Source organism: Pelophylax lessonae (assembly GCF_965119305.1).
Source record: "Pelophylax lessonae genome assembly, chromosome: 3".
In the NCBI taxonomy this organism is placed as follows: domain Eukaryota; kingdom Metazoa; phylum Chordata; class Amphibia; order Anura; family Ranidae; genus Pelophylax; species Pelophylax lessonae.
Genome location: NC_138770.1, coordinates 586,636,602 through 586,654,002, shown reverse-complemented (window position 1 = coordinate 586,654,002; position 17,401 = coordinate 586,636,602). Strand labels below are relative to the sequence as shown.

The following is a 17,401-nucleotide window of genomic DNA, read 5'->3' as shown; positions in this document are numbered from 1 at the left end:
GATCTTCTTAACCATTGGACTATACTGCCCCCTACAGGAGTAGGACACTAGGCAGAAAAAAAGTCTGGCTACACCTATGGGCAGTCCTAGGGGGTTATACTCCCTCTCTCTGCTATAGATACTCAGTTAAAGTAGCTGTCCCCCCTCTCCCCCTGGAGGGTTTTGGTGTGGATGTGGGAAGGTCGGACCCCCGGGTTCCCCTCCTTCCCATCAGGCAGGGAGGAAGGGAGAGAGGAAGACCACCAATGCCCCCACACCTTGCAAGCTAAAGCAGTGTACCTCACCACAGCTACCATTAATGACCCCCCCCACCATTGTCGGGTAACAGAGCTGATGACCCTCCCATCACTCGCTTACCTTAGGGCCAGGATCCACATGCGTCCCCTGATCTACCTCCGCTACCGCAGCCACCTCCATTGATGTGCAGAGAGTCTGGGCTTGCAGCATCCCCAGTGCCTAGACTGTTCACTGGCACCGCCCCTTTTTCTGTCCGTTCTTGGAGGTTCCAGAATGACCCTCTGGATTGGGAGCCGTCCAGTGCTGCAGCATCTATCCCTACTTTTGTGGCCGGTTCCCACCGGCAGCCAAGTTACCCGAACGGCGGCGGCCCAAATCCAAAATAACCAATGTGACACTTCTGCCACGTCACTTCCACCGCGCTGGCGCCACTTCTGCCCCACTCCGAGGCCAGGAATGACGCGGGCCCAGCGTTTCTGGCTCCCTCGAGAACCTCCACGCTAGTGATCAACCGATATTGTTTTTTCATTACCGATATTTTGGTCATCGCGTATCGGCCGATATTTTCGTACATTTCAATTTTTTTTACTTGACAGGTACTCTGGTGGAGGGATCTGGGGGTCTAAAAGACCCCAAACCCCTCTTGCACTTAAAAGCATTCAAAACGCCAAGTTGGCTGTTTTGAATGCTGTCTTTTTTTAATCTGGCGCCAGTACCCGGAAGTGATGTCATCACATCACTTCAGGGTTTTTGCATGGAGACCCGATCAGAGCCGAATGCGGCTTTGTGAGGGTCTTTGGAGGCCCAGTGGGACAGGAGACCCAGACGAGCCGCGGAAGGCGGCGGGAGGGGGACGTCCCCTCCTGCTCCTTGTAATGACAGCCAAGTAGCTTCTCAGCAGCATCGGTTGTCATTACAAGACAGCCGACCATCAGCTATGGACGCTGGTACCAGATACAAGCAGTTTCCGAAATATCGGTAATTTCGGCCACCTTGGTGGCCAATTCCGATATATCGGGGAAAGTGCATATCGGCCCTCGATATAGCGGCTTTGCTGATAATCGATCAACCCCTACGCCACGCTGCCAGCACCCAGGAACGCGGCCTGAGACAGACCGATAACACCACTGCACCGGAACCACATCCCTCCAGTAACTGGGTAAGCCTCCATTGTGGCTCCCCCTAAAGGACATTAAGAGAGAGAGGGGTCCCTCCATCCCCCCCACAAAGCAGAGGTACCAGGGACCCCCAAATTCCCCAGCTACACTCCCAAGGGACACTGCCCCAGTTTAGGAAATGCCAGGGTCGGGAGGCTCCTGCCAACTAGCACAGAGGCCTGACAGCATGAATTTTTCTCTTCAAGTGATCCTGTATGGCCGAGGAAACACAAAAGAATAAGGGTCTCTGGCTCTCACCTGTTATATTTAAACAAATGTGGACTTTTTCTTGTGCTAGGTGGGAGGAGCCTATCTGACTAAGCCATCCTGGTAGATGACTGGGGAAAAGATCATTTAAAAAAGTAAAGCATAAAGAATAATTTGTACCTATAGATACTGTAAATATCTGCTAAACGTGTAGGGATATTTACATTGCATGCAGCTGGTGACATCATTAGCACATGCGCTCTGAAGGAACGGCCACCCATGCTCACAGGATATGAGTCTGAGCGGCACTGAACCCCGCCCCCCCTCGGCACCTGCCCCGGTCGGCCGCTTCGGCTTCCGGGAGCTCCTCATGGTGGAGGAGCGAGATGGCGGCGGGACCTAAACATCGCGTCACTTCTGGTGGACGCACTTCCGGTCCGTGGCCATCTTGAAAGAGGGCGAGTTGGTCGCTGGCGTCATTCCGGGCAGCCTGAGAAGCCTCGGCGCGGTTCTCAAACAGTATCTTCGCAAATGGAAACTGACAGACCATATGGGGTCCCCTTCTAAACTTGAAAGGCTGACCATAGGATACCAGGATGGGTCAATACAGGTATGTCTACCAACCTGTATGGGGCAGCTGGGGGGCGGAGCTGGAAAGGAAGCAGTTAAAGGTCCCTATGTTGTGGTTCCCTTTCTGAGACTGACCATGTCAGACGTCTCCCCACCCTGCAGATCCTGCTGGCCAGGACAGCTCCAAGGTAAGCCAGAGCACTCTGGAGTTCCCTCTGTCCTTCCCTCACCAACAAACTGCTTTTTCTTTGTGTATGGCAACTGCCTACCTCACTGGGTCCTTTGTGCTGGATTATTGCTGATCTTGCTTTGTGATGGATTATTTAAAGAACACCTAGCCAAGGGATGATGTATAGAATAACACTTACCCTTATCTCCACATTTCTTGTTTTCAAGTTAAACCGAACCTGAAGCTGCAAGTGTTCTACAATCGGGGTAAATATCTTCATCCAGTTATCTTTCAGTGGTGTATATCGGTGTGAGGGAACAGGAATCTTTCTCATCTCATCCTTATCACCCTGCAAAGAGGTACAGACAGATCCACAATATTATAGGTCCAGGAAACACGTGCAAACCATCTATGTGCTCCCATATTAATACTATCCAGAAAATGTTGCAACTATGCTAAAACCTGAGCATTCACTCAACTTATGTTAACCTGAGATTTTTGTAATTCGTGTCAGCCAGATTCCAAAGTGCACTTTCACACTGCTCTGCTGAGCTTTTGCTTTAATCATAGTCAAAAGTTTTAAAAGCCTTTACTGGTTACGCCTTTAGAGTTAAACATGAGGTCTGGCACCAAAATTATTGCTCTCACAGTGATACCATGTGATAGCTTGAGCAGTGACTCTTTATAGAGAAAACAGGGGTCTATTATACCCCTGATCCCTTCTCTGCTCTCCAAGGAAGCCAATCAAACACAGATCGCTTTGATGACGTTCTTCTCTAGCTGGTACCAAGGCATGTAAACACTGAACCAAAACTAGAAGTGATTAAATTCCTTGTCGTTTCTGGCTTCATTTGTCATGCAGGAGAGGGAGAACATCTCCATGGACGGCCAGCTTATAGCAGTCCTGGGCTCCCCAATGGAACAGGACAGCCTATAAATGGCGGCATGCAAAAGGGCAGGGGAGGCCACTTTCTGGGCCCTGTAAAATTGAATGGACAGCTGTAGAGACATTAGGATCACTTTTATAAGAAAAGTCCCAGTTCAATCTGCTAGCCAGTTTGCTTACCAACCAAATTAACCTGTCTAACAGTTTGCGTCAAAACAGGGGTTTCGTTAGCACACATTTGCAAACGCATGTGAAAGCTGCAGGGCCACGTCACGGCTCCCTGTATTACCTGCAGTCCTACTCTAATGAATTTATAAGAACCTTCACAGTGGAAGCACATGCAAGCGAATGGATAGATATTTTTCATGTGTGGAGCCCTTCCATGTGTTCTTTGCTATGAAGGCCAGTTATAGGTGGGGGCAGAGGCCATTTTGTTTGTTGTTAATGTGTACTGGTGAGTGGACATACTGGATGCCTTTGCTGTAATACTATCAGCTGGGCTTCCATTATGCCCCCAATTACCTTTCAGAGGAGGAATGGGCCACCTCCAGGCTCACCTGCCCCATATCTATCCATTCGCTTGCATGTGCTTCCACTGTGAAGGCTCTTATAAATTCATTAGAGTAGGACTGCAGGTAACACAGGGTGCTGTGAAGTGGCCCTGCAGCTTTCACATGCGTTTGCAAATGTGTGTTAACTAAACCCCTGTTTTGACGCAAACTGTTAAGACAGGTTAATTTGGTTGGTAAGCAAACTGGCTAGCAGATTGAACTGGGAATTTTAACTTTGTTTCATGTGTGGAGCCCTTCCATGTGTTCTTTGCTATGAAGGCCAGTAATAGGTGGGGGCAGTGGCCATTTTGTTTACTTTTATAAGAAACCCTATTGCCAAAACTAAAAAAAATACACCAACATTATGGCTGCAGCTACGATCCTGGTATAATCACTTGTTTCCAAGACTGTATATGTGTATATATATATATATATATATATATATATATATATATATACACACACATACACACACACACAGCCTAATGTTTGGTTCACACGTGTGTGTGTGTGTGTGTGAGGTCACCTCTGCAGGTACGCACCTGTTCCTACATCCGCAACCACCTACACAGAAAAAAGGCAAGAGATGCATGCAGGTGCCATCATTCCTAATGGAACCTGCACGCACTGGAAATCTCACCAGCCACTAGGGCTGAACGATAGTCGATACGATATCGACTATCGTTCTGTGGCCGTAGGCGATATTCATATCGCCGAGGTCAGGATATTTGCATAGGCAGGGGGAGGGACTCTGAGGACTCACAGACTTCTGTGTTAGGCAGGGAGAAGTCGGGACGCTTCAGCGGTGAGCATACACTGACTCACTCGTGCACTGCAGCCCGCCCCACACGTTCAGTGAGTCTTACTCTCCGCCCTAGTTTTCTCAATGGGACATTCAGGGAGCCAATCACGCCGTGATTAGCTGCACAGCTAACCAATCACGCGTGCCTGCACACCTGATTGGTTCCGCTGTGCCGCTACTCACGGCGTGATTGGCTCCCTGAATGTGCCATTGAGAAACTAGGGCGGAGAGTGAGATTCACTGAACGTGTGGGGCGGGCTGCAGTGCACGAGTGAGTAAATGTATGGGGCTGTGCTGTGATCCTTTCCACCGCTCCAGCCTCCTACAACCCCCACTGTCTAATCTGATCGAGTCCACACTGTCACTAATTGATTTTACCATATTAACCCTGACCTGCCCAGTATCTGCAATTAAAATTTAGAAGGCTGCCTGCATGCTTCCTGATTTCCATTCCCAGCATCCTTCCCAATCCCTACAGTGTCAGTAACATTAACCCTATGGTACAAGGCTGCAGTGTGCACTGAATCCCATTCCCTACAGTAACATACATTAACCCTTTATGGTCAGAAAGGCTGGATTGACGGGTCCCTCAATATCGCAATATATATCATTGAAAAAAAAAAAAAAAATCGCAATATATTTTTTTTCCAATATCGTGCAGGCCTACCAGCCACTTCCCGCACTGGGAACCGCACTACACGTGTGGTTTCTGCGAGGGCCATTTAAAAAATGAGGCAGGGACATTTTCCCTGCGTTTTCAGGCGGCACAGCAGCCAATTCAAATGAATAGGCTGTTATGGCCGCGCAAAATGTGGCTCACTGAGCCGCAAAAAGATAAACCAGGCCTTAGTGGTAAAGCGGAACTAAACCCGCCTATCCATTTAACCAAGTAAGCTGCCATTTTAGCCTCTGTTTAAATTGCGCCTGCCATGCTGCTGCATATGTGATCAGTTATGACATAAGCCATTTAATGGTTTGACAGTTTGGTTGAGGACACAAGCAGATGTGACAGTTAGCATTCCTGGCATGCCTTGAATATACCTTTTTAAAACTGTCAAATTGATGGGTTTAGTTCCACTTTAATACTAACCCACAGAGCTTTTCAACTCTCAACATTATAATTTTTTCAAAGTAAACACTTCAGGCCCCCAGGACACTTCGTCAAGAGAATCAGGGAGGCGCCAAGAGGCAAGGGCTGGGACAGGCGGCAGCTCACCTCACAGTGGACCTCACCAGTTTGATCCCAAGATCCAACTACAAGCTTTTTAAAGTGGATGTAAACCCCAGATATAACCAGCAAACATAACAGCCTCAGATAATACACAGAGATTCAACAAATCTCCCTACATAAGTTGTATATGTGTATCGGCTGTCTTAATATATATTCTTTAAAAAGTGCACATTGTGTTAGAGATTTTCTCTTCCTGTTCAGCACTGGAAGGGGATTCTTGGAATACAGCCAAGACAGTCGATTGGAGGAAAGGCACACACCCTTGCTCCACATAGGCAGAGACTTGCAGAGCTGTGCTGTGACAAGACAAGCTCTCTGCTAATCTATTTATAGCAACCTCCCACAACACAAATTTCAGCCTGGTTTTATCTCAGTTGATGGAGAATGTGTCAGACAGCAGAAAGACATGGGATTTAGGGCTTTGGAGGGAGATAAGAAAACACTAAAGATATATGTGCTTAGGTCAAATTTAACGAATCAGGTTTACATCCACTTTAACTGAAACAACTTAATATATGCAATTGGTGCTGGAATTACCGCAGCTGCTGGCACCAGACTTGCTCTCCAATAGATCCTTATTAAAAGATTTAAAGTGTACTCATTCCAATTACAGGGCCTCGAAAGAGTCCTGCATTGTTATTTTTTGTCACTACCTCCCTGAGTCGGGAGTGGGTAATTTGCATACCTGCTGCCTTCTTGGATACAAAGCGGTTAAATTGGAAAAGAAAATTGAAAAGCAGTGTCACAGCGCAGTGTACTTGTGGGTTTTCATGCGGGTTCCCTGCGCTTTCCAAATAAGACTTCTATTAGATTGATTCTGAATGCAGGACTTGGGGTGCGCGTTAAGAAAATGCACCAAAAATGCCCTGATCTAATAGAAGTCGCTGGGAAAGCGCAGAAAACCCACATGAAAACCACAAGTACACTGCATTGTGGCCAAACCACAGCAAATCAGTGTGACACCGGTCTTAACCACTTACCGCATACTAACGTAGGTCTACGTCGGTAAACTTTGCGGTAGTGTACCGGGATGATGCCTCTAGCTAGAGGCACCATCACGGTACCGTGGTTTAGAGCCGACGGTTGGCTTTCCGTCGGTACTGACCGATGCGGCTCGGGAGCCGCTCGATCGGTACCCGGGGGGGCGGGAGGGGACGCCCCCCCCCTCCCGTGGCTTTGCCCGGGGCTCCCGTCCCACCGGGAGCCCCGAGCACCCAGCCGGCACGTCCGCCGGCTGGATGGAGTCCCGATGAATGCCGGAAACGGCATTGATCGGGTCTCCGATGACGTAACCCGGAGGCGGCATCCATGACGTCACTTCCGGGTTACTGTGCTGCAAAAGGCGGCAAATTTGAAAAACGGCTGTATGCAAAAATGCCGTTTTCGGCGTTTTGCATACAGGGAAGTGTAGTGGAGGGGTCTAGGGTCTTTTAGACCCTCGATCCCTCCATAAAGTGTACCTGTCACTACATATTGGTGTTACAAGGGATGTTTACATTGCTTGTGACAGCAATAAAAGTGATCAGATTTTTTTTTTAAAACTTTAATAAAGTTAAAAAAATAAATAAAATAAATGGGAAAAAAAAAAATTTAGCCGCCCCCGTCACCGTTCGCGCACAAAAAAAAACGTATACGGAAGTCGAGCCGCAAATGAAATCGCTGTTCAAACCACACATGTGAGGTATCGCCGCGATCGCCAGAGCGTGAGCAATAATTTAAAAAAAAAAAGAGCTACACTCTAACTCAAAACTGGTAACCGTTAAATAAATTTAAAGCGTCGCAGATTGAGATCTCTATTGACCGTAGTTTGTCGCGATCCCACGGGGGGGCGCAATTTTAAACCGTAACATGTTGGGTATCTATTTACTCGGCGTGACATGTTCTTTCACAATATACAAAAAAAAAATGGGCTAACTTTACTGTTTAGTATTTTTTAAAATTAGTGAAATGTGATTTTTCAAAAATTTTCCAAAAAAAATGGCGCTTTAAAGACCGCTGCGCAAATACCGCGTGATAAAAAATATTACAATGACCGACATTTTATTCTCCAGAGTCTTTGCTAAAAAAATATATATAATGTTTGGGGGTTCCAAGTAGTTTTCTAGGAAAAAATACTGGTTTTAACGCGTGAACAAAAAGTGTCCGAAATAGGGCTGGGGCTTAAGTGGTTAACCACTTGACCTCCGGAAGATTTTCCCCCCTTCATAACCAAGTCATTTTTTTGCGATACAGCACCGCATTACTTTGACAATTAAGCAGTTGTGCAACGCTGTATCCAAATAAAATGTATGTCCTTTTTTTTGGTGGTGTTTGATCACCTATGTGTTTATTTTTTTTGTGCTATAAACAAAAAAAGGCCGACAATTTTGGAAAATAAAAATGTATCTATGTTCTGCTATAAAAAAACAATAAAATAAAAAAAATAGAAAAAAAAAATCTTCATAAATTTAGGCCAATATGTATTCTGCTACATATTTAAAAAAAAGGAATCCCAATAAACGTATATTGATGGGTTTGCACAAAAGTTATAGCGCCCATAAACTATGGGATATATATTGGAATTTTTATTTTTTTACTAGTAGGTTACGGCGACCAGCGACTTATAGCGGGACAGCGATATTGCAGCAAATATTTGCACAATGACACTTTTTGGGAACCAGTGACACTAATACAGTGACCTGTGTGAAAAATATGTTTTTCTTGTATGCTAGTCTCATATCAAAAACCAATATGTTACTAGAGTTAGGAAAATTCTCGCACGACAGAATACAACTTCAGAAGTAATGTCATGTGATGCATTCATGTATTCTTTCATTTCTAAGCATGTGCAGTCTTGGTCACTGTTTTTTTTGGGCTAAAACTGTACTGATTAAACGAAAATCTCATGATCCGTCATCATACGAGAAACATTTTTGTGTTTGTTCCTTCGGATAATTTCCCATGAATGAACTATCCTGATTGGCTCTTGAAAGCTGTGTACTAACAATCAGATTATTGGATAATCGCTTAAAAATCGGTATTTTTCATCTGATTTTCTCACTCAGTATACTGGACATTACTGTGTCCAAAAAAAGTTCTGCCGTTGGTTCTAATTTAACCACCTTAATACCAGGCAATTTCAACCCCTTCCAGCCTAGGCCAATTTTCAGCAGTGTCGCATTTCAAATGACAATTGCGTGGTCATGCAACTCTGTACCCAAATGACATATTTAGGGATGCACCGAAATTTCGGCCACCGAAATTATCGGCCGAAAATGAGCCTCTCTCATTTCGGCCAATAATGGGTTAACAGTGCCGAAAATAAAAATGGCCGCCGTGGGGAAGGAGGAGGGCGCAGCGCAGGGCAGGTTTCAAAAGTCCCGCCTCTGGCCGGCCGTCCGCCTCTTAATAATGTCCCTACTACTCTGTCCATTATGAATGGACATACTAGGCGGGGGGCGGGGCGAGCGGCCGCTATAGAGAGAACTATTGAGATCCTTCACTGTCAGCTCCTCACGTCTATGTATGAATGAGAACTGAACTGAGCTGACACCGGGCGGGGGGGCGGGCGGAGCGGCCGCTATTAGCTGTGACTATGTGAGAGCTTCACTTCCCTGACAGGCACGTATCTCCGCTGACAAGGAAGAGAAGCTCTCACATAGTCACAGCTAATAGCGGCCGCTCCGCCCGCCCCCCCGCCCGGTGTCAGCTCAGTTCAGTTCTCATTCATACATAGACGTGAGGAGCTGACAGTGAAGGATCACAATAGTTCTCTCTATAGCGGCCGCTCGCCCCGCCCCCCGCCTAGTATGTCCATTCATAATGCACAGAGTAGTAGGGACATCATTGAGAGGCGGTGCCGCCGGCCAGAGGCGGGACTTTTGAATGCAGGAGAGGACACCCGAGGAGGAGGACGCTGAGGCAGTGGGGGAGGGGGGAGGGGAGCTGAGGCAGCTTACCAATGCTATTAGTATTATGAGGCATGAGGGGTTAATGTATTGTCACTGCTGGTCACTCATCTATTAGTGACTGACCAGTGGCAGTTAATTAACCCCTTTTGTGCTGCATTAGTGCAACCAGTGTCAGTGTTAATTAACACTGGTTGCACTAATGCAGCACAAAGGGGTTAATTACCTGCCACTGGTCAGTCACTAATAGATGAGTGACCAGCAGTGACAATACATTAACCCCTCATGCCTCATAATACAAATACCATTGGTAATTAAATTAACCTCTTGCCAACCCATCACAGTACATATACTGTGACAGGGTGGCAGCGACAGGTGTAGGTGTACGTCGCTGCCTGTTTTTGGTTTATGTCCCTGTTCTATCCATTTCAAATTTTTTTTGGGGAAAAAGTCATTTTCGGTTTCGGTTTCGGTTTTCGGCCAAGGGCATCCTGCATTTTCGGTTTCGGCCCAAAATTTTCATTTCGGTGCATCCCTAGACATATTTATCATTTTTTGTGACAGAAAGAGCTTTCTTTTGGTGGTATTTATACACCACTGGGGTTTTAATTTTTTGCTAAACAAAAAAAAAAAAAAAAGACAAAAAAAAAAATGTTTTCCCTTGTTTGGGTTCAAAATTTTGTAAATAAGTAATTTTTCTTCTTCATTGATGTGGGCTGATGAGGCTGCACTGATGAGGAGGCACTAATATGCAGCCTTTATGGGCACTGATTGGACCGTATGTGTGAAAGGGGCCTATCAGCTCAGCCTGTCAATTTTTCAGGCGGACCTGATCGGATCCTCCATGCATCTCTATGGGGCAGCGGATGTCAGCGAAGACATGTCTGCTGAAACCCGCTGCCATCCGATCCTGTCCGTCAAATCCAAACGGATGGAAACCCTATTTCGGATGAGAACAGACAGGCGGTCCGTTCTGATCCGATTCCCCCGGAGAGGAGAGCGGGGACCTGACAGCTCTGTCTCTGCACACAGAGCGGAGTCAGAGCTGCCATCCACCTGCTCAGCGGGGAAAACTGAGTCCGCCGACAGAGCAGACAGTGTGAAAGGACCCTTAGGCAGCACTGATGTGGAGGCGCTAACAGGCAGCACTGATGTGGAGGCGCTAACAGGCAGCACTGATGTGGAGGCGCTAACAGGCAGCACTGATGTGGAGGCGCTAACAGGCAGCACTGATGAGGAGGCGCTAACAGGCAGCACTGATGAGGAGGCGCTAACAGGCAGCACTGATGAGGAGGCGCTAACAGGCAGCACTGATGTGGAGGCGCTAACAGGCAGCACTGATGTGGAGGCGCTAACAGGCAGCACTGATGAGGAGGCGCTAACAGGCAGCACTGATGTGGAGGCGCTAACAGGCAGCACTGATGTGGAGGGGCTAACAGGCAGCACTGATGTGGAGGGGCTAACAGGCAGCACTGATGTGGAGGCGCTAACAGGCAGCACTGATGTGGAGGCGCTAACAGGCAGCACTGATGTGGAGGCGCTAACAGGCAGCACTGATGTGGAGGCGCTAACAGGCAGCACTGATGTGGAGGCGCTAACAGGCAGCACTGATGTGGAGGCGCTAACAGGCAGCACTGATGAGGAGGCGCTAACAGGCAGCACTGATGAGGAGGCGCTAACAGGCAGCACTGATGAGGAGGCGCTAACAGGCGGCACTGATGAGGAGGTACCAATAGGCGGCACTGATGAGGAGGTACCAATAGGCGGCACTGATGAGGAGGTACCAATAGGCGGCACTGATGAGGAGGTACCAATAGGCAGCACTGATGAGGAGGTACCAATAGGCAGCACTGATGAGGAGGTACCAATAGGCAGCACTGATGAGGAGGTACCAATAGGCGGCACTGATGAGGAGGTACCAATAGGCGGCACTGATGAGGAGGTACCAATAGGCGGCACTGATGAGGAGGTACCAATAGGCGGCACTGATGAGGAGGTACCAATAGGCGGCACTGATGAGGAGGTACCAATAGGCGGCACTGATGAGGAGGTACCAATAGGCGGCACTGATGAGGAGGTACCAATAGGCGGCACTGATGAGGAGGTACCAATAGGCGGCACTGATGAGGAGGTACCAATAGGCGGCACTGATGAGGAGGTACCAATAGGCAGCACTGATGAGGAGGTACCAATAGGCAGCACTGATGAGGAGGTACCAATAGGCAGCATTTATAAGCATCACTGATGGGTAGTAGTGGGGCTGCATTGATTATCAGTGCAGATCTCCCGTCAGTAAATCGTCTCTCCTCTACTCATTCTCTCAGCGCGAGGAGGAATGCCCATAACCAGCGCTTCCCATCATGATTGGACACAGCTGATCACATGGTAAAGACTCTATACTGTGATCGTAGATGCGGCAGCCTATTCTTTAGGACATCATACGGCATCCAATCAGGATGGGAAAGCCACCTCCGTGTTTGGGGGCACTTTTTACATTTTTCTCACACATGCCAGTTGTGTGTTTTTTTTGCCATCTGTGTCCCATTGGGGGGGGGGTTTCTTGTCACTTCCTGTCCCATAGCCAAAACAGGAAGTGAGCAAATCAGTCCAAAACGAGGTCACCAGAACTCATGTCCCCATTGGAAGATTCCCAGCCTCTTCCTGCTCTGGTGACAACCCAACAATTGTGATTTTCTTTCAATGATAACAGTAAACAGGAGAAATAGAGAGAGTGAATCTCCCTGCTGGGGACACAGCGATATAAACTGGCAGATGGTTCCTCTCCTCTCTATTCACAACTATAAGAAAAGTTTCTCCTTTAGTTACTTTCCCCCATATAAGTAATGAGCAGTCAGCCCCCTGAGAGGAGACACATAAGAGGAGCCCCGGGTGAAGGCCCAGCCTCCCTCTCTCACCATAAGTTTGTCTCCGGAGATCTGCGGGAAGTCGGGCCTCTTACGGGGCTGCTCCCCGGTGTCCATGGCCTTGTCCTCCGGTGCCCTCCTCTTCCTGCTCCTCCTGCCGGTCACACTGGTAAAGGTCTCCTCAGAGGAGGCAGCGGCGGCGCTCTCCGCTTCCATCGTGCCTGCAAAGCTCACACTTCACTCACTCCAACACGTGTGAATCAGCTGCCATCCGGGCAGTCAAAAGGGGCAGGGCCAGGCACGAAGGCGAAAATAGAACCTTTTCAGGATGACGTAACCAAAGAAGCCTGACGCACGCCACGTCCTGTGCGAAGCCATTGCGCCGTCCCATAATGTGCCTGTTTCAAACATTACTAGCTTCTTAAACATAATTACCTCGTAACGTTATCATTTAAGACATAATTTGCTAAAAAAAACTTCTCTGTATTCATTTCGCGCAGAATGAGATATGAGTGATAACGTTGCAGTATTTCGAAGTTCTTCTGAACAGGCGAGTCTGGAACAGCCGTGCGCCCCTCATACGGCGATGGTGACAGTTGAGTTGCCGAGGTGGGCGGGGCCTGTGTGTTTGGGTCAGTTGTACACAGTAACGGTGCAGACATGAGTTCCCCGCTGGAGAAGCCGCAGATCATTGCTCACGTACAGAAGGCGGTGAATTACACGCTGTTCGATTGTAAATGGATCCCGTGCAGCGCCAAGTTCGTGTGCCTGGGGAACCTGGCCAGGGGCAGCGGCATCATGCAGATCTACGAGATACAACACGGGGAGGCCAAACTCATCAGGGAGGTCAGTGTGCACCTGCAGGGGGACTACAAGTCCCAGCATGTCTCTGTGTTGTCCTGCTGGAGCCTCACTTCCCCTGCACTGATCACTATCAGTATGAGTAGTCTATAGTAGACTTGTGTGAATGGCTTTGTATGAGCAGAACTTTTATTTTCAGTTTTAGATGGAGAAGGGAAGATTAGGATTCATCCAGATAGGCGGATAGGCTGCTATGTTCAGATATGGTCAAACTCCGCATAAAGACGCAGCACTTTGTGCTCCAACCGCATGCAAACCGGATGATGTCCAGTTTGCGTGCAAACAGAATGCTATGGATTCAAACTGTGCGTCCAAAGACCGTAATCACATGTTCAATATAAATAGGAAGCGGCGCTAAAGCCTACTAGTGCAATCATGAATAATCATATGGTAAATAACATGCCATGAAAACAACTAAACATGCAGTGAATAAATTATGAGCAATATATATAATTGAAAATAATATGTAGAAAAAAAGCAATCATACGAAAGTGATACAAGTGCAAAATCCAGTGTTAGGTGAACATAAAGTGCTTTCAATTTAAAAAAGTCCTTTTCAATATTAAACAAGAGTGTGCATAAAGTGCAGAAAAGTGTATAAGTTACGTTGATTGATGAAATCCACCACCAAGTACCAACACTTAGCATACGCTTCTTACCAGATAGCGTGGACCATAAATTATAATGGTCATAAAAGCACAAAATAACCCGGCATGGTGGGTGCTCAGCAGCAGCTCCAAATGGATCGGAAATAATAAAAAAAAAAAATGAACAAGCCTGCTAACATTTAAGTAATTTTATTTAAAATGTATAAGATGTACCTTCTATAAGTTATAAATAGGCACAAACCGGCAGACTGTAATCTAATGAGAAAAAAACCCCCCTGTAACTGCTAAGCAAGCGTGATGTCTTCAGTAACAGCCAATCCCGGTGCATTTCGTCCTTGGTGATGTCTTCCCAGGGACAGGCCAAATGTATCTTATTTACAGCTGGTATCATAGTTGGTAAAGTGGCTGCTTACCTTTTCATTCTTTCTTTTTACTTGACCTAGTGTGTATTTTTTCCTGTTTTATAGTGTAATCACGTGTGACCGCCCGAATGATCAACTACATGTGATTGCGGCAACATGTGGCCATTCAGCTTTGTACAGACATGTGCGTGGGACAGATTTGTACTTGCGAATTAGCCCATATACACCTGCACATTCAAGGAATGCTAAAAAAAAAAATGTGGCGATTAATTATTAATGGCATCCCAAATACGGTTATTAGATATATGACAAACGTACAGTAAAGAAAATGCGAAAGGCTCACCACCAGGAAAGGTGCGGCAGCTTTTTTTTTTGCTTGCCAAGGGCAATCCAAGTGAAAAAAAAAACGCAGATGGACCTAAACCCAACAATTTAACTGTTTTCCAAAACTGTTAGGTAATTTCAAGGCATGCTGTGAATGACAACTGAAACAAGTACTGGTGCTCCCTATCCAACTGTCAAGCCATCAACCGATCAAATGTGCAGCACCATCGTATAATGTCCTGATTCAAATGAAAGGCGGACACAACCTTGGACAAAAACCTGGGTGTGGACGCAGAATCATCCTATCTTGGTGAAAAATCAAAAATGGCTCTTTACAAGAAAGAGCTGCTGGTTCCGATACCCTTCCAGCTGAAGTTTTATAGCAATCAAAAAGACCAGTGTCTTGGCCAAAAGAACCTGGGAAACCTGCCCCAGAGGTTCAAAAGGCTGCTTTTGAAAAACTGCCAGCACCAAATTTAAGTCCCAAGGACACAATGGTGGCTTCACAGGCGGAAGCAAACATAACATTCCCCCGGACAAAGGTCTGAACCAACGAATGGGAAGCGATCGGTTCTTGGAAGAAAACCAATAAGGCTGAAATTTGCCCTTTACCCACTTAAGCCCCGGAAGATTTTATCCCCTTCCTGACCAGGGGGTATTTTGCGATTCGGCACTGCGTGACTTTAACGGACAATTGCGCGGTCGTGCGACGCTGTACCTAAACTAATTTGACGTCCTTTTTTTCCCACAGAGCTTTCTTTTGGTGGTATTTGATCACCTGTGCGATTTTTTGATCACGCGCTGTAAACAAAAAAAGAGCGTCAATTTTGCAAAAATAACAATATGTTTCACATTTTTTTATATGAAATTCCCCCCAAAAAAAAAGTAAAAATCAAAATTTTTTAACATTTTCGGCCAATTTGTTTTATGCTACATATGTTTGGTAAAAAAAATCGCAAAAAGCGTATTTTGATTGGTTTGCGCAAAAGTTATCGCGTTTACTAACAAAGGGAAAGATTTTTGTCATTTTTGTTGTTTTTTTTTAACGCGTAATGGCGGCGATCTGCGATTTTTTTTTTTTTTTTTTTTTTTTTTTTTTTTTTGCGGTACTGCGACATTGCGGCGGACAGATCGGACCCTTGACTGATATTTTTGACACTTTTGGGGTTACCAGTGACATTTCTACAGTAATCAGTGCTATATATATGCACTGTTACTGTAAAAATACACTGGCAGTGAAGGTATTAACTTTATTTGAGAGGGAGGGGCTGTGTGTGTCCCTAGGGGCGTGATTCTAACTGTGATTGGCTGTGGCTTGAGGTGTAGTTACACTGATCAACGGTTCTACATAGTAGAACCGTATGATCAGTGTCTCTACACAGGGAGAACTGACAGGCAGCTTGTTTACACAAGCTGCCTGCCTTTCTCCCTCTCCCCCGACGATCGCAGAGTGACAGGCGGACATCGGGTCCGCTGGTCACACGCGCGGGGGGGTGCGTGACCACGCGGGAGCGCGCCGCCGCCAGACCCTCCCAGGCTAGTGACGTACCGATACGTCACTCTGCCTATGAGGGGCTGATATAGTCGTGCAGCGGTCGGCAAGTGGTTAATAGTGCTCAAGGCTAATTTAATATCTACCCCTGCTCGAAGGAAAGCTAGAATTCTCCCGATAATATATTTGCGGGGAAGCCATTTCCTGGCTTCACACCAGGCAATGTAGGATTTCCAGACCCTGTAATAAATATTTCTAGAGACTGGTTTCCTAGCGTTTATCAGCGTATGACCTGCAGGGCCGGATACACCCCGCTCCTTCAAGATTACGGCTTCAATAGCCAAGCCATCAAATTTAGAGACTGTACAGCATGGTGGAAAATCGGACCTTGAGAGAGTAGGTCCAGACACAGTGGAAGAACCCAAGGCCTAATCACTGCCAACCTTTGGATTTGTGCATACCAAACCCTCCTCGGACATGCAGGAGCTACCAGAATTACTGGTTTCCCCTCTAGCTGGATCCTGCGCTACAGACGCGGTATCAGCTGCACTGGAGGAAAGGCATAAATCAGGGAATACTGCTCCCAAAGAGTTACCAAAGCATCCACTCCGACTGCAAGTGGATCCCTGGTCCTGGACACAAACCTCCCCAACTTGTTTTTGAACCTGGATTCCAACAGATCTACATCTGGGACCCCTCAGCTTAGGCAGATTGATTGAAAAATCTCGGGATGTAAGGACCGTTCCCCCAGAAACATCTGTTGATGGCTCAAAAAATCTGCCTGCCAGTTCTCTATTCCTGGAAAAAAATCTGCTGTCAGGCATGGCACAAACCACTCTGCCCAGGATAGGATGATACCCACCTCTTTCTGGGATGACTGACTCATTGTGCCTCCTTCATGGTTGATATAAGCCACGGCTGTGGCATTGTCAGATTGCACCCTGACAGGGTGACCCCGAAGTCTGGGCGTCCAGTAATTCAAAGCACGACTGACTGCTCGGATTTCCAGAATGTTGATGGGGAGAAGTCTCTCTACCCAAGACCATTTCTCCTGGACAGTGGCTTCCTTCAGAACTGTTCCCCAGCCTGAGAGACTGGCATCTGTTGTCACCACTTTCCAGATCACTGGAAGAAAGATTTCCCTTTCTCCAGATTTCTGGTCAACAACCACCAATTCAGACTCTGACGTACTT

At 46.9% G+C, this 17,401-nt stretch overlaps 2 protein-coding genes across 2 annotated transcripts in view; one reads left to right on the top strand and one right to left on the bottom strand.

Annotated features, from left to right (window-relative positions):
- Nucleotides 1-12,872, bottom strand: part of PNO1 (partner of NOB1 homolog) — a 31,399-nt gene extending 18,527 nt beyond the window's left edge. The window contains exons 1-2 of the mRNA XM_082252073.1: nucleotides 12,613-12,872; nucleotides 2,540-2,689 (exon numbers count right to left, since the gene is read on the bottom strand). Of these exons, the coding sequence (XP_082108199.1) occupies nucleotides 2,540-2,689; nucleotides 12,613-12,777 (315 nt within the window). The 5' untranslated portion in view covers nucleotides 12,778-12,872. The remainder of the gene's footprint in view (nucleotides 1-2,539; nucleotides 2,690-12,612) is intronic.
- Nucleotides 12,873-13,163: 291 nt separating this feature from the next.
- Nucleotides 13,164-17,401, top strand: part of DNAAF10 (dynein axonemal assembly factor 10) — a 35,080-nt gene continuing 30,842 nt past the window's right edge. The window contains exon 1 of the mRNA XM_082251424.1: nucleotides 13,164-13,407. Coding sequence (XP_082107550.1) covers nucleotides 13,222-13,407 — 186 coding nt within the window. The 5' untranslated portion in view covers nucleotides 13,164-13,221. The remainder of the gene's footprint in view (nucleotides 13,408-17,401) is intronic.